This window comes from Mus caroli, chromosome 7 (genome assembly GCF_900094665.2).
Source record: "Mus caroli chromosome 7, CAROLI_EIJ_v1.1, whole genome shotgun sequence".
Lineage (NCBI taxonomy): Eukaryota > Metazoa > Chordata > Mammalia > Rodentia > Muridae > Mus > Mus caroli.
This window is the reverse complement of record NC_034576.1, coordinates 24650403-24674707: the sequence shown is the minus strand read 5'-3', so window position 1 is coordinate 24674707 and position 24305 is coordinate 24650403. Positions and strand designations below refer to the sequence as shown.

Genomic DNA, 24305 nt, shown 5'->3' with positions numbered 1-24305 from the left:
AAAAGAGCACAGGTGGTAGTGGCATAAACCTTTAATCCTAGCACTCAAGAGTCAAAGGCAGGTGATCTCTGAGTTTGAGGCCAACTTGGTCTACAGAGCAAGTTCCATGTCAGCCAGGGCTACACAGAAAACTCTATCTTGAAAAACAAACAAGGAACAGTTTAAACACAGTAAGAAGGAAGTAAAGGCATATTTGATTGTTTTCATGGTGCTATGGATCAAATCCAGGGCATCATACATGCCAGATAGGCACATCCCTAATCTGTCATTATTGGTTTTAACAGAAAAGATTGCCAACTAAAATCAGAGGGGGTGTCATGTAAGTTCAGGGTTAGCTTGAGATTCTCAAATCTATATGCCTCCATTTTTTTATAATTTTGTCCTGATTGTTTGTTTATTGTCAGCTTGACACAAACTAGGGTCATCTAAAAAGAGGGAACATCCATTGAGAAAATGTCTCCTTAAGACTGGCCTGTGGGGGGACAAGGGTGGGGTTGGAGAGATGGCTCATCGGTTAAGGGCACTGACTGTTCTTCCAGAGGTCCTGAGTTCAATTCCCAGCAACCACATGGTAGCTCACAACCATCTGTAATGGGATCCAATGCTCTCTATATGCTGGTGTGTCTGAAGAACAGCTACAGTGCAATCATATACGTAAAAAAAAAATAATAAATCTTTAAAAAAAAAAAAAAGACTGGCCTGTAGGAAAGACTGTAGGGTATTTTCTTGATTAATGACTGATAGGGAGGGCCCAGCCCCCTAGGTCCTGAGATGTATAAGAACACAACCTGAGCAAGCCCTCCTCCATGATCTCTGCATCAGCTCCTGCCTCTAGGTTCCAACCTTGACTACCCTGACTTACCTCAGGAAGTGATGGAGTGTGACCCAAGAGGTGTAAGCTGAAATAAGCCCTTTCCTCCCATAGCTGCTTTTGGCCGTAGGGTTTTACCACAGCATTAGAACCCTATGGCAAATTTTATATTATAATTAATATAAATTAGTTAATTATAATTAATTTTAGGGTTTTTTGTGGGTTGGTGGGTGAGTACCCGTCACACATGGAATGTGTGAATATCAGTGGACAACCATCAGAGGTCAACATTCTGTTTCCATCATATGAGTCCCAAGGATGCCTTGGTGCCTTTCCCTGGTAAGGCATATCATCAGCTTTGAAACCTTCATCTTTTGTTGTCACAAAATATATTTACAGGTGAACTTGGTGGTGAGCATCAATAATCCCAGCTACCCAGGAAGCAGATTCAGGCGGCTCATTTAAGGACAGGAGTTAAATGTTAAGTCTGAGCTGTATAACAAGACCTCGTCTTAAATAGATCGAGGTAGTAGAATCAACACTATATGCTTGGGATGCAATGTGACTGTCCCAAAGGAACAAACACAAATACCATCCTCTTACTAGTCAGCTGGAATTGTGGACTCAAACACAGCAACTTAGCGGTCAGATGGGAAGTCTGGTTTACAGCTATCTGCTCCTTGCAATCACCTGCGTTATCAGTGTTTTAATGGGAGGGATTGCAGTCTCAGTAACCACACCATGTCTTCTCTTATATTCAGAAACCATTTTCTTCACTTTCTCAGTTAAGCTTGTCACTAGGCCTGATTTTTTTTTAAGATTTATTTATTTTTGCTTTGTATATGAGTGCCTTTGGAGGTAAGAAGAGAGCACTAGATACCCTGGATCTAGACTTAGAGATGACTGCAAGCCACCATGCAGGTGCTGCTGGGAATCCAGCCTGGGTTCTCTCTGCACGAGCAGCAAGTGCTTTTAACCACTGGGCCATCTCTCCAGCTTTTAGACTAGATTTTAAGTCTCAGTTCTTTATCCATTTACAATATTCCTCTTCTGGAGTACCATAGAGCCCAGCAGTGGAAGGGGGGACAGACAGACACACTTAGACACAGAGATTGTGGTTATCTGCAGGCAGCACAATGTTGGAAGAGCGAAGAGCTTTCCCTTGGCAGCATCTGAAAGTAACTGCAGATGTGTTTCCCTCCAACAGGGGTCGCCAGAAGCCACGGGGACCAACACCGGGCTCCTAGGAGGTGGCTCTTGGAAGGTGGCCACGAATGTGAATGCAAAGGTCAGCAATTCAGCCTTGCCCTCAGGATTGGTGCCACCATGATCCTTAAGCTTCATCTCCCTTGAGCCCCTCTGAGAGCAGTATAGATGTTATCTGAGCTAACCTCAGCTTCCCACCAGAAGCTGCACTAATGCCTGCTTTCTCTGTGAGTCAGACAGGAGCAGATGCCTACCAAGTCTACACAAGCACTAACCCAATCACAAGCTGCCCCACACACACACCCCGAATTTCCAGCACTACCTTCTCAAAGGGTTTTACTTTTTCCTGGTTTCTTGGATCTCAGTCTTAGCCTGCTGTTCCTTATAGAAAGGACGGAAGCAGAAGAAACGCAGCACTAAAGACACCTGGACCTTAGCTTTTCATTGTTTGGTCTCCACAGGGACATCCCAATGCTCCCTTCTAAAGAAATCCCTGCCCCCAAAGTCACAAAACCAATCTAGAAATCCTGGGGTTCACACAGCTTGAAGTCTCCGTTGCTCTCTGTTGATCTTTTCCTCAGTCTTTATGAAAGAGGCACCAGAGGCCGATCTTCCTGAAGTCTAAGCAACAGCCTCTTGTTACAGATTGGTTCCTGCAAGCCCCAAAGAGAAAAACCACAGCAGTGCTGGGGCCACCAAGGAAACAGTGTCCCTGTGATCATGTCAAGGGCAGTGAGAAAAAAAACAGTAAGTTTCAAGGATGGCCTTGCTTAAACGCACTCAGCCCTATGAGGTCACTAGGGGTGGAGGTAAGGCTGCATCAACTAGCCTCTTTCTACTCAATGTCAGCTTGTAGGAAAACTGAGAGAGCAAAAACATCAGGATTGACTTATTCTGGAACTAAAAAGGGTTAATCAAATTCCTAGATTCTCAAACAGCAGCATTTACTATAGTAAAAGACAGGGCAGCTGTGACCTGTGATATTCACTAATGTCTAAAGATGATACCAGTATCAGTGTGGAACAAGATTTTGGTTTTTCCTTCATCTGCCAGTTAGTTTTATTGTTTGTTTTCATTTAAGTACACGACACACACAGGGCCTTGAGAGATCCAAAGGAATCAGATTTCCTGGTTCAGGACTTACAGATGGCTTTGAACCACCATGTGGTTTGAATCTGGAACTTCTAAAAGGGCAACTCCTGTTCTTAAGCACTGAGCTAGCTCTTTAGCTCTACAGTCTGTTTTAAAATGTTAGTATGCAAAACTTAAGTCAGAGGCCTGAAAGATGGCTCAGAAGGTAAAGGTGCTTGTAGCCAAATATGACAGCCTGAGTTCAATCCCTGGGACCCACATGACAGAAGAAGAGAACAGACTCCTGCAAGTTACCCTCTGACTTTCACATTCCTACCACATGCATGCAACCCCATGTACACATGTGCATGCACACAAACACACACAAATAAACCATCAGAAATTTTAAATTACTATATTTCATTTAGTGTGTGTGTCTGTATGTTTACATGTAGCATCACATGTATGGAGGTCAGAGAACAAAGTGGGAATTGGTTCTCTCCTCCTGTTATATCAGACTCTGGGGCTGAACTCAGGTTATAAGGTTTGGCAAGTGAATTTACCTGATGAGCCATCTCTTCTCCCCTTGTTTGGCTCTTTTGATTCTTTTCTTTTCTTTTTGGTTTGATTTTTCAAGACAGGGTCTTCTATGTAGCCCTGGTTGTCCCGGAACTTACTTTGTAGACCAGGCTGTCCTGGAACTCATAGAGACCTACTTGCCTCTGCCTCCCGACCACTGGCGTTAAAGGTGTGCACCATCATTCCTGTCTTGTCTGGCTTGCTAAGATGGATTTTCATTCTAGCCTCAGCTGCCTTGGAATTCGCTTTCTAGCCTAAGTGGACCTCAATCTTAAAATATTTTCTGCCTTCTGAGTGCTGAGACTGCAGGCATGAGCTATCACTATCAGCTGCACTCATAATTTTTACAGTTTACATAAAAATTACATTTTAAAATGTTTTTAACGGAGCTGGAGAAACAGCTCAACAGTTAAGAGCACTTACTGCTCTTTCAGTGGACCAAGGTAGCCAGACAGTGTTGGCACACTCCTTTAATCCCTGCATTAATCTCTGCAATGGGAGGCAGAGACAAGCAGATCTCTTAAGTTTGAGGCTAGCCTGGTCTACAGAATGAGTTCCAGGACAGCCAGAGCTACACAAAGAGACCCTGTCTCAAAATAAAATAAAATAAAATAAAATAAAATAAAATCAGAGGACCAGGTTGGTTTCCCAGTACACATGTCAGATGGTTCCCAATACCTAAAATTCAAGCTCCAAGGGATCTGAAACTCTATTCTGACCTCCTCATGCATTTTCACACAAGTGGCACACACAATAAAAATAATATAAAGTATTTTTAAGTTTTTAATGATAGTTCCTCCTTTTATTTGTGCCCTAGGACACCAAAAGCGCCACAGGAAGTCACAAAGACCCTCCAGAGCCTGCCAGCAATTTCTCAAACGCTGTCACCTGGCAAGCTTTGCACTGCCCTTATAGCACTGAGACTCTGCTCTCCCAGTTAGACTCTCTCAGTGGAAAGGAGGTGACCAGCCCTAGAGTGCTTCTTATGCTCCCCACCCCCATCCTCACCAAGAGCACCTCAGTGCTCTCTGAAGGCACTGCCTCACAGTGTATCTATGACTGTGCCCCTAGTGCTGGCTGCACTTGCCACTCTTGTCTTATGCCTTCTGTTTACCCTACAAGAATACAGGAAACCTCAGCCTCCTGTTGGTCTCACATTGCAATCAGAAAACTTGCAATGAAAATAATTAAATACATAGTACATATGTGTGTGTATGTGTGTGTATGTAAAGTGAGTATCAGTTATATCGATCAAATGGAGTCTGACTACTGACATTCAGTTCCCATGTCACCCTTAGCCCTGTTCATTTGAAACCCTTCCCATGTACTTCTCCCTCTTTGACCTTCTCTACTCTTTCACTCGTTTGGAGGTGCACGGTCTATGTGGGGTTTCAAAGGCAGGTAAAGCACTGAATCAGATACTGCCTGCTTAGAAACAACAAAGGGTTAGAAATTGTGTGTGTGTGTGGGGGGGGGGTTCCCCTTGGTTTTTCGAGACAGGGTTCCTCTGTGTAGCCCTGGCTGTCCTGGAACTCACTCTGTAGACCAGGCTGCCCTCGAATGCTCAGAAATCCGCCTGCCTCTGCCTCCCAAGTGCTGGGATTAAAGGCGTGCGCCACCACTGCCTGGTGAAATTGTGGTTTCTTAGCATCTAGACAGCCTTCAGTGTTTATGATTCCTATTATCATCATCACCACCACCATCATCCCCATCATTATCACTGCATTCTGTGAGTTTCTCATGTAGTACAAGAGATATAAATGCAGAAACACAGTTCAAGGTTAGAAAGATGGTATGGAGGATCTGAGCTGTCATTCAAAAGGGTTTTGAGCCTATAAAAACAGGATGGTATCTGCTTTGTTTTGTTTTGTTTCCTTTTTAGTAGGAGTTGTAAAATGATCAGAGCAACAGTCTAAGACAATTCAACAGGCAACCAAGTTGTAAGAATGAATGAAAAGGAAACTATGATTAAAAGTATAGAGACTCCTTAAGTATTCCTCTGGTATCAGGAGGGGGAAAGTACTGAACTATAGTGGTACACACCTGTGGTCACAGACTTTGGGAAATAAAGACAGGAAGAGTAGTAGCTTGAGGCCAGCCTGGGCTACATGAGTTTCCCATCTCGGGGGGTAGGGACCACTCATCTAGCTCACCTAGAATCATCCCAGATGAAACAGAAGACTAAGATACTTGCCTTATAAGAAGGGTCACTGGTCATTTTAACTGAGTGGTGAGTGGGGCGGGGCCCTATTTATGACACAAGAGGACAAGCCCCTCCCTTCTTGTAAGACAGTACTGGGCACATGAGCCTCTTCCTAGTCCTAATCCCTCTCCCAAAGAGACACAGAGAGATCACCTGGCAAGAAGTGGGGACCAGCAGTGATAAACTCACAGATCAGCTATAAAGGAAGATCAGGAATGCCAGGACAAAAGATTAGAGCCCAAAGGGATGTGCCATCATGAAAGATCTGTGAAGAGGGAAGCCTGAAGGGTAGGGAGCAGAAGGATGAAGCCTAGGAGACCAATTTCTTTCCCAGGGGAAATAACAACTATGGACCCAAGTTCTCCCTCAGTATCTAGGCCAGAATGGAAACCTGAGACACAGGAGAGACCTATAATTAAGCCAGATCCTGGGCCAGAAACAACCCTCAGAGACTACCCAGGATCAAAGATGCTGCAGGAATCTGGTACCCCACAGAAACAAAGTCTCCCAAATGAGCCCACTGCCCAGCAAGAAGCTGAATTCCAGCAGGAACAGGGAATTCAACAATCTGCTCTGCTTCAGAAATTTCTCACCCCATTCGCCTTCCCTGCACCACAGCAATCATCCCCAAGCCAGAAAGTACACTTGGATCAACCGGAGGAAGCCATCTCCCCTAATGGACCTGGGGCAGGAAAAGTGTATACAACTCCAAAGGAACCACAACTCGGAGAAGAACATATGGGGATGACAAAATCTGGACCAGCAGAACCACCTCCAGCTACAGAAGCAGAGACTACATCTACAGCCCAGGCTGTATCTGGATCGGACAAAAAACCCTCTACCCAAACTAACTTGGTATCCCAAGAAGGGGCTGAACAGTCAGACCCTACAGCCCAGCAAACACCTCTAGTCCAAGGAGCCAAATCTAAGCAGGGATCTTTGACTGAGTCAGGGTTTTTAACAAGACTGCATGACCTATCCATACAGCAGACATCTCCAGAGTGGAAGTCATTTTTTGATTGTGTTACCGAGTCTGACATAGAGAAGTGCCTGAGTTCATCCTCAAAGTCAAATCCTCCAAAGCCAAGTTATGGAACAGCGATCCTGGAAACGGCACTGCTCTCCAAAAAGAAACCTGATTTTGAAAAGCTGTCAGGATATGGTGGTAAATTACCACATGGGAAGAAAGGCATCCTTCAGAAACACAAACACTACTGGGACACAGGTGAGTCTGAGCCTGGAAGACTAGCGCCTTCCAGGCCAGTCATTTAGTTGTGCTAAGTATTTTCTGTATCTGCGATCATAACGCTCAGGTCATCTTTCAAGGATTCTGTAAAATAAAGAGCACCCGCCTCATCCCCAGCCCAGTCTGTAGAGAAGGAATGAACGTTGAGGCATAAACAATGAGGATCTTACACAAGGCCCTACAGTTTGAGAACAGCAAACACGGGAGTAAAAACAGGGTTTGTCTCCCTTTACACCGGGCTGCCCCCTACAAAAGAGTTGAAGGAAATCAAAGTGAAGTGGGAAAGAGCTCTAACTCGGGAATCAGGTCAAAGAAACCACCCTCTTCCCTGCGTTCATTTGGGAAGGAAAGGAAAGGAAAGGAAAGGAAAGGAAAGGAAAGGAAAGGAAAGGAAAGGAAAGGAAAGGAAAGGAAAGGAAAGGAAAGGAAAAAGGAAAGGAAGAGAGAGAAATGGCTGAGCGGTCGTTGTGAGGCAAACATCACACTAAGTAACAGCAGCACAATGCGCAATGTGGGCCTTACATTTGGCAAGTGTGTGTAGCCTAGCCGAACATCCAGGCCATTCACTGCCTCTGCTTCGAGACGGTCTCGCCCCTGCCGCCCGGTGCCTCTGCAGGGTCTCAGACTAGGTTTCAGGGGGTAGAGAAGCTTGGGAGCGGGGGCTGCAGAGGTCTGTGGCAAGATCCAGGCGGAATGGAAACAGCGCAGTGAAGTGCTGGTGAGCTGTGGCGCTTCTTCCTTGCCGCCTCTCCGAAGCAATGGCAGGTAACAGCCATAGAACCCAGTCCTGACAGGAGCAGAGGGAAGGTCGGAGTCCCGAGGGCCGCTAGTGATGGTCTTTCACCTCAGCGAGCCGTCCCTCCTCCCCCAAAGCCTGAGAGGTTTCTCCGAGGACAGAGTAATGCTCACCCTGTCAAGAAGAAAATCGAGGCTTAATCCTCCCAGGGCAGCCGGCTTCCAGAAGCTTCTGGCATGGGCAACCCAGAAGCAACTGGGAGCACAGTGAGCCATGTGCGCATGTGCGAGTCTCGGGCCTCCTCTGTTTCCCGCCTTTTCCGTGGCACGTGGGCTCCCTCGACTTACGCTCCTTTCTGGAGATCAACCCTGAGGCCGGCGGTGTTGCTGTCTTCCCCTTTCCCTGCCCTGCATCCCTTTGATTCTGAGGAATAAGGCAGGGCAGAGGGAGAGAAACCTCATGAAACAGAGCAGTAAGAGCTGGGAGGGAGCGCGAATGTGAGACTGGAAGATAGTTTGCTGAGAGGCCAAGGCCACCCTCAAGTACAGCCTAGGACCCTGTCTGGGAAAAAAAAAAAATAATCAGGGACGACCACGTGAGGGGGCGGAGGAAAAGGCGGGGCTTCCCCAAACGGCTACCAAGCGCGGCTACGCCCCCAAGTCGGTCCCCGCCCACGCCTTGGATTGCCCGCCCCCTGCCCGCCCGCCCGTTCTTCCGGCTCCCCGGGCAAGTGGGCGGGCCAGGTTCAAGGAAAGGTAAATGAGTCGGCGAGGGTCAGCACCTGCACGAGATGACTGAGAATTCTTTGTTGGGGTGACTCTAACGCGACTCCTCACTATTCCTGCTGTGAGGGCACTTCTCGCCGCCTCCAGGACTGCGGATTTTTTTGTTTTTTTTTTTTGTTTTTTTTTTGTTTGTTTTTTTTTTTTGTCTGTCGTTGCGGTGCACTGCGCGGTTCCTTTAATCTGAGCGGATGGGCGGGCCAAGACCTTCAGCCCCACCCATTAAAGGCGGAGCTCCGCGAGGAGCCTGCCCAGGATTGGATGGTCTAGGGGCCGGGCAGTGGTGTGTAACTAGGATTGACTCTAAGAGAGGGACTTGATCGCTGGAATTGGGCCCCGCGCCAGGACTAGAAAGAATTGATGGAGCCGGCCGTGGAATCGGCGCCCGTGGGGGCCCAGGCCTCCAAGCAGGCCAAAGAAGGATCGAAGAACCGCAGTCGCAGGCGGTGGCGAAAAGGCAAGATCAAAGGTGAGCCGGTAACAGCTTGGAAGAAATCCCGCACATCCTGCGGGGGACAGGGGACTGGGGGGACTGACCCACTTCCACGAGGGGGAAGAGATCCGTGGACTGACCCACTGCCGTCCTGCGTGGGGGGTGATGTGAGAGTAGAATGCCCCACCGAGACGTAAGGACTACGGGCTATCCCAGTGCGGTCTTGGGGGAAGTGTCCGAAATGCTAGTCTGTCGGAATAAGGTTCTCTCTCAGGTTCCTTTTTCTGTGTGGTCAAGAGCTGTGCCCTTAGTGTTTTCGGTTTCGGTTCAAGCGGTTTTCATGTCTTCTGTCCTCTTAAAAGAATAAGGTGGAAGGGTTTTTAACCGCTTTTTCTGAATTAATAGAATGCAAAAGGTAGGCAGAAGGGGCATCCGGTAATTGGAAGAGCTCCTTGCAGCTCCTTCTTACTCTCTCAGTGAATCCATCCATCTGCTCTTTGACAATTGACCTTCATCAACCCAGCAACCCTGGGGCGACTTGCAAAACATGAGAACTTTAACGTCGTACTTAGAGAAAGGAGAGAGTTACCATCTAAATTCCCTGGATCCAAAAGGCTGGAGAAACAGTGGCAGAACAACCAAAGATGTTGCGTGGCTCAGTCAGAGCAGGCATTAAGTCCTAGTTTGGTTGTTAGTTTTGTCTGTCTTGTGGCGCTGCTTACAGCCAAACCTAGGGCCTGGTGAACGCTAAGCAAGCCCTCCGCTATGCAGCTCCACTGGCAGTCCATGGATCTTTATCAGACTCCAGGGACAGGTTCCTGTGCAGGCAAAACCAGAAAAAACCTGGCATGACTAACCAGCCCCCAAACCCCCAAATTCATCATTCCTCATCCTCCTTTGGTAGACAAGTGTTGGAGTTCAAGCAGCACCCTGAAGCCTCCTATCCCACAACAAAGATACATAGCAGAACACTATGCTTTGAAGCAATATGGAACCTCAATTGCAAAGACCCATTGTACCAAATTGCTATGAATGTGAAGTAATGAACAGGGACCTTTTCTCAATTTTTTTTTCTGAGCTCCAAACAGGCATCTGTAGGGCTGTTGTCAGATTCAAATGTGTGTCCTTTGGAGAGGTGTATGTAAGTCTACTGTCTGGCTGAGTGTGCTGAGTAGAGTGTCTGACTCTCCTAGACACTTGTCTCCCTAGGAGTAGGGTTGTGTCTGCCTTGTTTACAGGGAATGCCAGACACATGGACATTCAAGTATTTATTAGATTGATAAGCAAAGGAATGTGTGAAGTGTGACGTGGAGCTGTTTATAGCCAAGCTGCCCTTAGTGTCATGAGGAGTCAGAAAGAATCCTGCTTGAGTAAGGCTCCTTCCTTGCACGGGGTTCAGGTAAGCATACTCACAAAGGCTCGCAGCTCTGAGAAGTGACTGTCATTTCCTGAGGCCCTTCCTGATGCCAGGCCTCAGACCTGTGAATCAGATCCCACCTCTGCCCCAAGGGTATCCTGACTGGCTGGAGCCGTCATTTATCCGTGTGATCTTGCCACAAGTAACTGGATGAGACAGCTGTCATTATGATCAGCCCATTTCCCAAATGACGACACAGAGACACAGAGGCACTGAGCCTGTTGGGTTTCCTGTACCTGTCCAGTGCGGGCAGAGAGATGGATACCTTCAGCCTTCTCGGAGCAGGGAGTGTGGAGCTGACAGCTGTTGTATGCCTCAACCTTAATTCTGAATCTAAAAGGCTCTAGTCACAAAGATTCCATCCCGAGACAGACATTCAATACCTAGAGGTGCCAGGCTTCGGCTTTCTGTAACTAGCAGGGCAGTCTCAGTAGAGCTGAGGACACAGATGGTAATAAGACTGTTGTTGCCAGGCATGTGCCGCACACCTCTGATCCCAGTCCTTGGGAAGGTGAGTCAGTTCAAGGCAAGCTTGGGCTACATAGTGAGTTGCAGGTCAGCCAGGACTACAGAGTGGAACTCTGTCTCAACCTCTCTCATTCACCAAACATTGTAAACAAACCACTATGATAAAAGGGAAAATCCTGGAGCTAGGAATGTAGCTTAGTTACTGGAGTACCTGACTAGCATGGACAAAGCCCAAGGGTCTGTCTCCAGGACCACACACAGTAGGCATCATAGCACATACTTATAATTCAGAAGTAGGGAGGCAGAGGCAGGAGGATCAGAAAGAAGCTTAAAGTCTTGTAGTCTCTGACTATATAGTCAGTCTGAAGCCAGCTTGGGCTACATGAGAAAATGTGTCCTGCTTTCAAAAAAGAAAATTCTGAGAAAATGAGCGTGGGTAGCTTTTCCAACAAGGTGACATCAGACTCATGGATGGGCAGGCATCAGCTGCCGAGCAAGGGAGGTGGGGAGAGCAGAGCAGCAGAAACACCGCTGGAAGAGCAGCACCTGACAATGCAGAGAGAGCTGGGGGGGGGGGGCGGAAGCTGGGGCAGGCAAGGTGGGCTCTAGGTCAGATTAAAAGGCCATGCCCAAGTCCGAAGCTTTATCTGGGAGGAAGGCAGGGAAGCATTGGTGAGCTGGAAGGGCATGATCAGCCTTATGCTTTCAAAAGATCCTCTGGATGCTCTGCAGGAAACAGGCTTAAGCCAGAGGAGGCTCACGGAGTGAGGACCAGGTAGTGGAGGTGGGTGGCATGCTTCTGGATGTCCAGTAGATGGGGATAGGTGAGGGAAATGGACAGGATAACCCCTGAGCTCTCTGCCTGAACCAATAGTGAGTCCTGTTCTCAGCACACACGAACACACATGGAGACCGTGACACACCCAAACATGTACATAGATTCTTGTTGTTTTTATTGTTGTTGCTGCTATTTGAGAGGTAGGGCATCACATATACATCCCAGGCTGGCTTCAAACTCACCATTTAGTTCAAGATGACTTTGAACATCAGATTCTCTTGTCTCCACTACCATAGTGCTGGGATTACAAATATTCACCCCCACATTCAGTCTGTACAGAATTGGGGACCAGAGCCAGGTGGAGTGAGGCAAGTGCTGCACTAACTGATCTACATCCCCAGTCCCAGGGTGTGGAGTCATAAAAACATGAACACATCCCCATACAAGCTGAAAGTGTAAGACAAAACTTAGACTCACAGGCTAACACACACACACACACACACACATACCTTCAGACATGTCAAGAAACAAGGTGCATTGACCTGGTACATCCCCAGGAACCAAAGTCCAGGCCTGATTCAGCTGACAAGTGGCTTCTCAGGGCAAAGGGCTGGAGGAGGTAGGAGCATGGGTCAGGGGCAGAACATTTGTCTAGCATTTGTCTACAAGTTTGATTCCCAGCACCAAAGCGGGGCAAAGGACTGGGTCGTAGTTGGCTAGGGCCCCCTCCCCCACTGTCAGCCCCCCCCCGACCCTACCTTTGTCCCACTCCTGCCATACTTACCCATGTCCCCACTGGGTATGCTCTTACCCCAGTGCCCTCTGCCTGGGATTCTGGCAATCTCAGTATCCCTCCCTTCTGCCTCTAGCCAGCCCAGTCTTCAGGGAATCTTGAATGGGGCAAAGAGCAGGGCCCAGAAGTCACAAGGGCTTGGGGACCCAACCCTTCCCTACTGCTTCATCCAAGCACTTGTCCTTCCAGAAGTGTTCTTCATCTTCAAAAAATGTCCAAACACCGTACTCCCCACATATTACATTGGGGTGGGAAGGCAGTCAGTCCTAGCAGAGTGATGTGCCAGATATAAGGTATACAGTGTGACAAGTGAGTGAGGCTAGGCTTAGAAAGTGGAAAATTGTACCAACTAAGAGCAGAACACAACAGAGAAGGCTCTGAACTCAGGGTGTCCAGACAATGTCATGGGGAGACAGAATAAATGATTACGAAGTCATATAGTGTATTAGGGTAGTGACGGGCTGCATGGAAAAAGAACCCAACACACACCTGCCCCCACTCCCATCAGTGAGGCCAAGCTGAGTGAGGCCAGGGAGCAAACCACGCATGCATTGCCTCCCTGGGCCAGGGAGAGCACTCACAGGAGCGCATGCTTAGCACATGGGTTCCACTCCCAGGAGGAAGAGGGGAGGAAAGCCCATGAGGGACTGCTCATGAAGCAGTTCACCCACCCTGGGAGGGCAGGATGGCTCAGCAGCTTCCAGATGGAGAATTTAGAGCTAACCTAGGATCACCCAGCAAGTGACCTGGACCAGTATCCCAGTGTAACAGCTGCTTAGCTCAACCGCCCCTGAGGGTCTGGTCCAGCTGTCTGTCTGCCAGTCCTAGGAAGGTGCAACCCTCTCCCCAGTTCCCAGCCACTGCCTCTGGCCTTCAGTCTACTTCGTGCCCTCTGCCCTTCACGTATTTGCTAGTGTGCTGGGCCATGGGGCCACCCTCTCCCTTCATCAGTATGACAGTCCAGGGCTGCCTGTCAGCCTCCCATGTACAGCAGGCTCTATGGAAGGCCCACAGTTGATTGCCATTTGTAATGTTGTGCTCTAAGTAGTCATACTGCACTTTATGAGCCCTGTGCCTCCACAGAAACCCATGTGTCCATCCTAGAGGACACGGACAGAAAAGCAAAGGTACGAGCGTGCTGCAGTTGAGATAAGCTTTAGTGGGTAAGTGAGAGTGGACTTTAGAGGTGGGGAGAGGTAAGGGAGCGACCCCCACGAGCTGAGGCCTGCCTGAGGGTGAGAAAGAGCCGGCTAGGTGAGGAGCTTGCAGAAGACCCTGCAAAAGTATCTGAGCCTTGGTCTCCCATGGACTGTCGGCAGGGTGGGCTGCGGAAGTTACGGGTAAGCAAGCCAAGGATGTACAAGTAAGAATAGCACCCAGGAGGGCCTGTAACTCAGGCCCCTGGCTGAGTTTGGTAATGCCCTTAATCGGCTTTTGGACTCCCGGAGGGGACAGCAGGGCTGGCCACTTCTTTTCCCTAACAGCTGGAGACATCTGTGCCAGGGCCAATCTGGGGTGGAGGGGGGATTGGCATAACTGAGCCTTTGGCTCCCTGAATCCACTTGGGGGAGGGGAGAGGACAGCTTTCTGGGGGAGAGGGGACAGTGTGTTCAGGACTAAAGCTTGGGACTCCTGGGTCCTAAGGGAGAAGACTGGAACTGGATCCCCAAGTCTGAGAAGCAAGGAGAGCCTGGGCCTGGGCTCCCTGGTGTAAGCAAGGAGGGACTGAGGGGGCAGGGATCCAGGGCTCTGAGGAAGAACCTAGCAGGAGGACTCTGTTGAGCTGCCTGTCCAGCAGGCAGGAGGGGCAAGGAGTTGAACTCTGGGCTCTGTTTACAGCATGTGGTTCTCACTATCCTTTCTGGATAGGAGGTGAAGCAGTGGCCACACCCTACCCCACTGGTCCCTCCCCCAGTTTATCGCCCCAGGCTGCTACTGGCACTAGCCACAGACCTGCTGTGCCAGCTTGGGGAGCTCCAGTCGGAAGAGGCCAGGGAGGGGTGAGTGCAGGCCCAACTAAGAGACAGAACCCAGGGCCTGGAGGGAAGAGGAAACACTGTCTTCTAGGGAAACAAGGGGTTGCAAATCCAGGAGCCAAGCAGAGCCCTAGACATCCAGAGTGGGGGGAAAAATCACTCAGGAAGGTTGTAATGTCCCTACCAGAGTGTCAAGGGCAACTTATCCAAGATGTGGTATTCAAGTCTAAATAGCAGGAATACCTAAGGAGACGCTGGAGGAAGATCACAAAGGACCCTGAATGTGGGAAGTCAAGCCAAGCATGGAGCCAGACTTTGAAGGACAAATAGAAGCTGAGCTTCGAGAGTCCTAGGAAGAGTGCTCTGTATGTAGGAACTCTGGACTTAGAAATCGGTGATTAAGTGGGCTCTGTAATTATGCATACAACCTTTGGCTCCTCGATGATCCTCAGTTTCCCCTCCTGTAATATATGTCTGAACCAGTGCATCCAGGGTCTTTGTGGGCAATCTAAACTGTAGCATGGGTTTGGCTAGAGAGATGAATATTTATTAGCTATTTGAACTGTTGTTTCAGGCAGGAGAATGGAACAGTGTAGTGTAAGGCAGGTGGGCAAGGCTGAAAGCTAGGAGACCATCCTAAGAAGGGATGCTGGATTTAGGGAATCCTACAGGAAAACAAGGAGGGAAGGCTTAAGTAACCAGGAGTGAGTCCCTGGTGCAGAAAGGCTGGTATTGCGGATAGGGCTCAGAAGGAGGGCTAGGTATAGAGAGCAGTCCTAGGCGATAGTAATGGCTGGTCTCGGGGAGTAACGTTCCCAACCATTGTTAGAAGGGAAGGGCTTATAGGCAACCCCAGGAGGCTGAGAAGGAAACTTGGAGTGGAACTTGAATGTGTGGGTCTTCAGAAGGAGAACCGCTAAGCATCCCGATTTCCCAGAACAAGAAGAACGAGTCCAAAGACAGTAAACAAAGATAGGAGTTCACCCTTGAATACCTGGAAGGAAGAAGGAAGAGGGTGGGCCCGCCTCTGGAATAGAGGGCTCAGGAGATTGGACTCCTGGATCCAGGAAGGAGGCCAAAAGACCTGGTCAGTGGGTTTCTAATTCTGAAGAGGAGCTAGTCAGGGTCTGCTCAGTCTGAGGGATCAGGCCGCAGACTTCTAGAAGACAAGGAGATAAATTCCTAGGTGTGAGAGAGAAGAATGGGAGACCCCTGCGTCTCCAGGAGGATTGGGACAGACCTGAGGAACGAGAGGGCTCCCAGCAAGGGCGGCCCTAGGTTTGAATACTTGGTTGGCCTAGGGAAAGAGAGGAAGGGCCTGGACTCCTGGGCCTGACAGAGCAAAGGGTAACCAAAGACCTTCCCATCTTCTCACAGCCTCAGCGTTCTCACACAGCATGGATTTACGCACGATGACACAGTCGCTGGTGACACTCGCAGAAGACAATATGGCCTTCTTCTCAAGCCAGGGCCCAGGAGAGACAGCTCGGCGGCTGTCCAATGTCTTTGCAGGTGTTCGGGAACAGGCACTGGGGCTGGAACCAACCCTAGGCCAGCTGTTGGGTGTGGCACACCATTTTGACCTGGACACAGAGACACCAGCCAACGGATACCGTAGTTTGGTGCACACGGCCCGTTGCTGCCTGGCACACCTACTACACAAATCCCGCTATGTGGCCTCTAACCGCAAAAGTATCTTCTTCCGTGCCAGCCACAACCTAGCAGAGCTGGAGGCCTACCTGGCCGCCCTCACCCAGCTCCGTGCTATGGCCTACTATGCCCAGCGCCTGCTGACCATCAACCGACCAGGAGTGCTCTTCTTTGAGGGTGATGAAGGACTCACCGCTGACTTCCTGCAAGAGTATGTCACGCTACACAAAGGCTGCTTCTACGGCCGCTGCCTGGGATTCCAGGTGAGTCCTTTGCCCCATGTCCTTCTGGGCTCACAGTGAAGGCACTGGTGGCCTGTAACCTGTCCTTGAAGTAGTGTCCACAGTAATCACAAATGCTAGATTCATGACTCAGCCCACAGACTGGTAAGGAAAGTTGGCAGGGACTCAGAACTGGACTCTGGTGCTCAAGCTCGTGGCTCGTAACTAGATCTACAGTGTCTCAGGCCTCTTCCCCAGCTGGGCCTGGGTAACTCGGCAGGTCCATATCATCAGCTACTTGCGAAGCTGAGGCTGGAGGATAGCAAGTCCAGGCCTGACTGAGCTTACAGAGTGAAATGAAGGGGAAGCCTGGGAACTTACTGAGACCTTGTCTCAAAAGTAACAAGAAAGCTGGAGCTGTATGTAATTCAATGGAAAAAGAGCTCTCAAACATGCAAGAGGCCAGAGCTTCAACCCCTGAGGGCAGGAGAGGTTCATTTGTTCTTTTTCTTTTTCAAGTATTATGGATTGAACTTAGAGCCTCAGGAATATCAGGCAAGCACTCTGTTGTTAAGCCGCCTCCCCATTCACTCTTCTGTAGTCCCCTAAGTTCCTTTGAGTTTGAGCCCCTAGGAGGGTGATCAGTTCTTGATCTCAAGGGACTCTTGTGTGGGCGTGCACTCCCTGTCATCTTCACCTAGACGCTGGGACTGAAGGAAGAAGGTGCCATCCCACAGATATCAGATTGGCACCTGGGCTTAGTTGCTATAAAAATCACATGATTTCTAGGCAGCCCTCAGGACAGGGTCAACACACCGCACCCATCATAGTTGGTGACAGCGGGGAAGACTTGGTTGTGGCTGACTCTTCCCTGGGTTCTGACCTAAGCTGTGGACCTTACGTCTTTTGCCCATCCCAAACCACCTCAGAAAGCTGCAACCTGTCACCACACAGCAAGTGAGGCAGCCCAGTACCCTCAAGAGGTTAAAGGCAGAAGGATTATTTCAAGATAGAAGCTAGCCTAAGCTACATCACATATATACCAGGCAAGCCAAGACTATATAATATAGAAAGACCCTGCTTCATAAACAAACACACACAAATGAGTAAATAAATAAGTTGGGGCATAGAGAATTGTAGAACATAGAGAATTAAAATCAGAGCAGAGGCCAGAGCTGCCCCGTCTGGGGTCAGTGCTTGTTCCAAGCAGCCCCAAGGAACTATATCAAGCTGTATCAAGGAGCCCTACTACTAAGAATTCCAGGGGCACCGGGCGTGGTGGCACACGCCTTTAATCCTAGCACTTGGGAGGCAGAGAGAGGCGAATTTCTGAGTTTGAGGCCAGCCTGGTCTACAGAATGAGTTCCAGGACAGCCAGGGGAAGGAAGAGAGAAACCCTGTCTCGAAAAATTAAAAAAAAAAAAAAAGAATTCCAGGGGCCGGGGCTACACAGAGAAACCCTGTCTCGAAAAACCAAAAAAAAAAAAAAAGAATTCCAGGGGCTTCCTCCCTCTGCCTTCACTGAGAGATGATCCTGAGCAACCCAACACAGTTCTTTCTGGGACTTTCCCCTCACACATACGCGCGCACACACACACACACACACACACACACACATACATGAACCCTACAAATTGTGATGGGCCCGGCAGAGCCAGCCATCTCCCTACTTTCCTGTCCTGGCATCAACACTGGAAAATAAATTCCAGGCTGCCTAAATCGGTATTGTAGCCACAATGGCCAGGAGCTCCTGTGCTCTTTGGCCTACTGGGTTCCTGGCCAAGAGCACGGCTTGGGCCAGCTGCCAGCTCCTGAGGACCCAGATCTGCTAGAATGTAAGACAGCATCACCCTCTAAAATGCCAACTTCCAGGAAAGCAGAGGGAGGCCTCCAGATCTCAGATATTACTCAGTCCCCGCTCCCTCCCAAAGCCTAGCACGTTGTGGAACTTGTCCAATGTTTACTGAGTGAACAAGAACTCTACTGATTCTTTTCCTTGGCCTCCTGAGGCTGAGTCCCCTGTCTGCCACCTGACATGTATCTCCCAGTCTTCCGTGAGAGCCATCCACCCCTTGTCTAGGCCTCAGCTGATCTGCTCAAGCTCTTTGTACCTGTCTTGGGTCACTTCCCCATTTCTGACTTTCAGTTCCCTGTACCTAACCCGAACTGTCTGCTTCACCCCTGTTTCTCCTGACTCCAGGAAGACCCTGTATGCTCTGCCTCCCCAGTTCACAGCCCTCCAGATGCAAGGAATGGAATCCGTCCCTCAGCCTAGACCCTTCTTTGCCTCTCGGGCCTCCCTTGGTCTCACTCAGCTGTAGGCACACTATGTTCTCCATTCCATGCTCACTTCAGTACTGCTGCTTCCCCTTTCTGCCCGTGTGCATCACAGCTTCCGCTTCTGCACTGGCTCTGGCCTCTCCTAGAAATACCCCTCTCCTCCTTCAGATCCTGACTCCCTGGCCTGGCCAGGTAGCCCAGCCCATGGGCATCACTGCAGCCCATGCACCTAGTGCCATCCTTCATATCATTAGTTGATTTAGACATGTCTTTATTTTGTTCATCGTCTCCTTCCTTTTGAGGACACTAGGTCCATGAAAGGACCCAGGGTGATGCCCACAGCACACCACAGCAGCTCAGTAAAAGCTTACCAAGTGTATGTGCCTACTCCTATCTCTGTCCCAACTCGTGCCCCATCCTCACCCCTCTCCTGGGTAGTTGGGTGACACAGGCATCCCTTCACAGTTCACACCTGCCATCCGGCCGTTCCTGCAGACTCTCTCCATCGGGCTGGTGTCCTTCGGGGAACACTACAAACGCAACGAGACAGGCCTCAGTGAGTGGCAGCTGGACCCTGCCTACACCCTTTCCTGTCCCCCTTTTCCCAACCCACCTGAGCAATCTGGCTGTCACCAGGGCTCCTTGACACCCCTTCCCTGGCCCCCAGGTGTGACTGCCAGTTCCCTCTTTACCGGTGGCCGATTCGCCATAGACCCAGAGTTGCGTGGGGCTGAATTTGAACGCATCATACAGAACCTGGATGTGCACTTCTGGAAAGCCTTCTGGAACATCACTGAGATCGAGGTGCTATCGGTGAGCTCAGAGCCAGGAGAAAGCCCGAGCATGCTTACAGATAGAGACTGACTCCCAGATAGCCAGCAAAGCCACAGCCGCTCGCTACAGGGCCCCAAGCCCAAGGCTAGCACATAGGAAAAACTGGGCTGGAAAGAGGAAGCATGTGGTTTGTGGTGTGTGCCCCCACCGCCTCCATAACCCTACCCCAGCGTCCTTTCTGTTCCCTCCCCAGTCTCTGGCCAACATGGCATCAACCACTGTGAGGGTAAGCCGCCTGCTCAGCTTGCCACCTGAGGCCTTTGAGATGCCACTCACCTCTGATCCCAGGCTCACAGTTACCATCTCACCTCCCTTGGCACACACGGGACCAGCGCCTGTGCTAGCTAGGCTCATCTCCTATGACCTACGGGAAGGACAGGTAAGCCACTAGCCCCAGACAGTAGCAGCCCCACCCCAGCACCCTGAAGCCCTGAGCTTACCCTGTGGGAGGAAAAAAGCCCTGACAGATCACCATCCCTCCTCACCACCAGGACAGCAAGGTGCTCAACAGCCTGGCAAAATCTGAGGGCCCACGCCTGGAGCTGCGCCCACGGCCTCACCAAGCACCCCGTTCACGGGCCCTGGTTGTCCACATCCACGGAGGCGGCTTTGTGGCACAGACCTCTAAGTCCCATGAGCCCTACCTCAAGAACTGGGCCCAGGAGCTAGGAGTCCCCATCTTCTCCATCGACTACTCCCTGGCCCCCGAGGCTCCCTTTCCCCGAGCGCTGGAGGAGTGTTTTTTTGCCTACTGCTGGGCTGTCAAGCACTGTGACCTGCTTGGTGAGACCTGGGTCCCTGCGTTCACACAGATTCTAACCCCCTCCCTTGCCCTAGCCATTCTTCTTCAACCCCTGTCCTGTCCCGAGAGGCACTAAGTCCCTAGGGCCTCAGCCTCTGCCTCATCTCTTCTTGCCCCTCACCCCCAGCCCACCTCCCTTCTGCTGCCTCTGAGACCCTACTGAGGGCTAGCCCCAATGCTGCTCATCTTGCATCTTGACCACTTCATCTCTGCCTCCTGCTCTCTTATCCCAGCCCCTCTCCTCCCCTCCCCCAGCTGCCCACTTTCTGCTCTCCTGCACTGCCAATCTGCTGGCTCACATGCCCACCTATTTGCCAGGTCCTCACATGTCCCTCTTGGAATGCCAACATCTCAGGAGGACATCAAGGCACAGAGCAGAACGTGGCCATTCCCAGCCTTAACTCTGACCTTTGGTTTCCCAACATCCGATGCCCCTGTCTTGGGAAAACTGCTCTGAGCTCCTCTTTCCCACCACCTGCTCTTGCTGCTGCCTGCCAGACTTCCCAGGTCCCCAGCACTTTGTCCCTGCCCTCTGACCACTACCTACCACAAAGGTCCAAACCATGCCTCTTGCCAGTAACTCAAATGGTGTTCTGCTTGATCTTAGGGATTGCGTACCTCACCCGAGAGCCTGCTCGTGCCAGGCTATGACTGGGCTCTCCTCCCCACAACTAGGTTCAACCGGAGAGCGGATATGCCTTGCAGGGGACAGTGCAGGTGGGAATCTCTGCATCACTGTGTCCCTTCGGGCAGCAGCCTATGGAGTGAGGGTGCCAGATGGCATCATGGCAGCCTACCCAGTTACCACCCTGCAGTCCTCTGCTTCTCCCTCTCGTCTGCTGAGCCTCATGGACCCTCTTCTACCACTGAGCGTACTCTCTAAGTGTGTCAGTGCCTATTCAGGTAAGGTCCATGCCCTCAGAGTATGGCAGCGGTATGCCTGCATGCCTCAGATACTCCAAGTCTGTGGGTTAGAACTGGGCCTAAAAAGAGAGACCAACTCAGCCTCCCACATGCGTTCTGTAGGGACAGAGGCAGAGGACCATTTTGACTCAGACCAGAAGGCACTAGGTGTGATGGGGCTGGTGCAGAGAGACACTTCGCTGTTCCTCAGAGACCTCCGACTGGGTGCCTCCTCATGGCTCAACTCCTTCCTGGAACTAAGTGGACGCAAGCCCCAAAAGACCACATCGCCCACAACAGGTGAGTTAGAGCTTGCTCCAAAGCACCTAGCCAAGACAGCACAGACACCTTGACAGCCACGGAGAGGCTGGTTCTGTCCTTGGTCCTACAACAAGCCCTTAGTTTTCCACAGCAGACCACATCCTGGAAATTCAGCTGCTTCCCCAAGCAATGTCACAATTCCAGGAATTGCCTCAAAAAAAAAAAAAAAAAAAAAAAAAGAGCTCTGAGAGTTCAGGGCCAGCCTGATCTACAAAGCAAATTCCTGTTCAAGGTAGGTCAAAGCCACACATTGTCTCAACAACAATAAAGCCCTTCCTTCAGGGGCCTGGGGAGGGATGGCTTAGGAAACAAAGAGCTTGCTGTGCAAGTATGAGAACCTGTTTGGATCCCAAAACCCAAATAAAAGCCGGGTGGAGTGGTGCACACCATCATCTCAGCTCTGGGTGGGCAGAGGCAGGCAAGTCCCTGGGACTGGCTGGAGTGCCAGCCTAGGCAAAAGCAGTGAGCTCTGAGGTCAGTGAAAGACAAGACTCAAAAGCTAACGTGGGGACTAGGAAGATGGCTCGGTATCTGCTGCCAAGCCTGCCCTGGATTCAGTCCCCAGGATCTACATGGCGGAAGGCAAGAACGTACTCTTTCCTTCAAATTGTCCTCCACCCACCAGATGTGCACACCCACATACAGAAGAATTAATAAAAGTGAAAGAAAAAAAGAAGGTGGACGGTGGCGTGAAGAATAATGCCTCGGGGTGATCTCTGGCCACATGCTCACACAGTCATACAAAAAGGCAGCTCACATTTGTTTTATTTTAGAATCTTCAAGTGGACAGACACATAAACACAAGTTAAAAGGAAATTGAATCTGAGGCAAGGGACCCCTGAGTCCTGGGGGTAGAGGTATGTGTAGAAAAGATGACCCTAGAGGCACACACTCCAGCCCAGCTTCTCACTCAGTCAGTGCCTCAATGAGTTAGCGGACAAATATTAGCATCTATAACCCTTAGTTTGTTCCTCTGTAAAGTGGGGACAAGTGTATCTACCTTGCTGGGTCATAGTGAAGACTACTATACCCATTTGTGTTAAATGCCAACACAGTCCCTGGCACTCAGGTGCCCTTAGAAGATACCAGAATCTCATGTCTATGTCTGCAGTTCTGTTCCAGTGACTCAGGGTCATGTAGCACCTAAGTGATTATTTTTATATTGGTCTGCACTTTGCCCACATAGATTGATAAAGGCAAGTTGTAGCTAGGAGTACATGTAGTGCTGCACACCTGAGGCAGGAGGATTCCAATTTGGGCAACAGAAATAAAACAGTATAATCCCTAAAATGGCAAGCAATCAACAGACATGCACATCATCCCAGCACTTGCTTGCCTGGTTACTCAGGGGAAAGAGCTAAGGCCATTTTGGAGAGCAGACCCATGAAAGCAGCATACCCTGGAGCCTTGTTAGCTGCCTGGATACAGAAGCTCCTTTCAGTTGTAGGAGCTCATTCATACCTTTTGGTCAAGTAGCCATAAGAGGCTGGCTGAGCTTTCTGCTGTGTGGAGCCCAGAGGCAGCTCGAGCCAGAGTGCTGCCTGACAGTCAAAGCTTGCTCCCAGACTGGGGGTGCAGCTCTGCAGTAGAGCACCTGCCTGGAATCCACCAGGGAGGGAGAGAGGGACAAGAGCCTAGGAACTAGCCTGTGCAAGGACTATGTGCACCACAGAGACAAAAAAATTACTACAGATACATCTTGATAAAAAAATTACTACAGATACATCTTGATAAAAAAATTACTACAGATACATCTTGATTCCGCTGGAGGAAAGGTTGGTAACCCTGGGTTCTTATATTCTTGTAACTTAAAAGCTAAGTACTATAAAACATTTATACAAAGGGGAAAAAATGGAAGCTTTCAGAAGTCAGTTGATTTGCACTTCCCAGTCTTAATACATGCACACCCTGCACTATAACACAGCCCCACCTCCAAGACTACCAGCCTTAGGATTGCAACCCTGGATACAGAAATGTCCCATTCTGGAGGGGGTGGTTGGTCCTGGACTTCCCCTGTCTGGCATCCACACACCCCACTCACAGCCAGGCTTATCTTCTGGCCTCAGGCAGCCTCTGTCTTTGCTTTTCCTATAGAGTCTGTGCGCCCCACGGAGTCTATGCGCAGGAGTGTGTCTGAGGCAGCCCTGGCCCAGCCTGAGGGCTTACTGGGCACAGATACCTTGAAGAAGCTGACAATAAAGGACTTGAGCAACTCAGAGCCTTCAGACAGCCCCGAGATGTCACAGTCAATGGAGACACTTGGCCCCTCCACACCCTCTGATGTCAACTTTTTTCTGCGGCCTGGGAATTCCCAGGAAGAGGCTGAAGCCAAAGATGAAGTGAAACCCATGGATGGAGTCCCCCGCGTGCGGGCTGCTTTCCCTGAGGGGTTTCACCCCCGGCGCTCAAGCCAAGGTGTCCTCCACATGCCCCTCTACTCGTCACCCATAGTCAAGAACCCATTCATGTCTCCTCTGCTGGCCCCTGACAGCATGCTGAAGACCTTGCCGCCTGTGCACCTTGTGGTGAGAACAAGGCCGCTGGAGGGCAGTGGGATGGGACTTGGGCGACCTGGGGAAAAGAGCTAACCAAGTACCACTTAGCCAGCCAGGCCAGGGAGTCTTGTCATTTGCAGATGTGTTGGGCAGGAGGCTTGAGCAGGTGGAAAAGATGGGCGGGACTGGGTAAAGCCGGGCGCGGTGGCGCACGCCTTTAATCCCAGCACTTGGGAGGCAGAGGCAGGCGGATTTCTGAGTTCGAGGCCAGCCTGGTCTACAAAGTGAGTGCCAGGACAG

At 50.2% G+C, this 24305-nt stretch overlaps 2 protein-coding genes and 1 long non-coding RNA gene across 5 annotated transcripts in view; 2 read left to right on the top strand and 1 right to left on the bottom strand.

Annotated features, from left to right (window-relative positions):
* Window positions 1–4876, top strand: part of Cxcl17 (C-X-C motif chemokine ligand 17) — a 10367-nt gene extending 5491 nt beyond the window's left edge. The window contains exons 2-4 of the mRNA XM_021167214.2: window positions 2019–2099; window positions 2663–2764; window positions 4485–4876. Of these exons, the coding sequence (XP_021022873.1) occupies window positions 2019–2099; window positions 2663–2764; window positions 4485–4582 (281 nt within the window). The 3' untranslated portion in view covers window positions 4583–4876. The remainder of the gene's footprint in view (window positions 1–2018; window positions 2100–2662; window positions 2765–4484) is intronic.
* A 1114-nt stretch (window positions 4877–5990) lies between these two features.
* The window catches only part of Lipe (lipase E, hormone sensitive type), a 19107-nt gene continuing 792 nt past the window's right edge, over window positions 5991–24305 (top strand). Inside the window, exons 1-9 of one of the 3 annotated variants that reach the window (XM_021167212.2) lie at window positions 5991–7095; window positions 15877–16412; window positions 19116–19206; window positions 19318–19463; window positions 19678–19863; window positions 19976–20267; window positions 20962–21189; window positions 21313–21489; window positions 23605–24035. In XM_021167212.2, coding sequence (XP_021022871.1) covers window positions 6174–7095; window positions 15877–16412; window positions 19116–19206; window positions 19318–19463; window positions 19678–19863; window positions 19976–20267; window positions 20962–21189; window positions 21313–21489; window positions 23605–24035 — 3009 coding nt within the window. In that variant the 5' untranslated portion in view covers window positions 5991–6173. Of the gene's footprint in view, window positions 7096–8604; window positions 9104–14475; window positions 14524–15876; window positions 16413–19115; window positions 19207–19317; window positions 19464–19677; window positions 19864–19975; window positions 20268–20961; window positions 21190–21312; window positions 21490–23604; window positions 24036–24305 lie in introns of those variants that run through there. The other 2 variants (XM_021167213.2, XM_029479277.1) reach the window with 2 other exon arrangements.
* Window positions 18909–24305, bottom strand: part of LOC110298161 — an 8998-nt gene continuing 3601 nt past the window's right edge. The window contains exons 4-7 of the long non-coding RNA XR_002378353.2: window positions 20905–21043; window positions 19761–19848; window positions 19343–19591; window positions 18909–19180 (exon numbers count right to left, since the gene is read on the bottom strand). This is a non-coding gene — a long non-coding RNA (uncharacterized LOC110298161). The remainder of the gene's footprint in view (window positions 19181–19342; window positions 19592–19760; window positions 19849–20904; window positions 21044–24305) is intronic.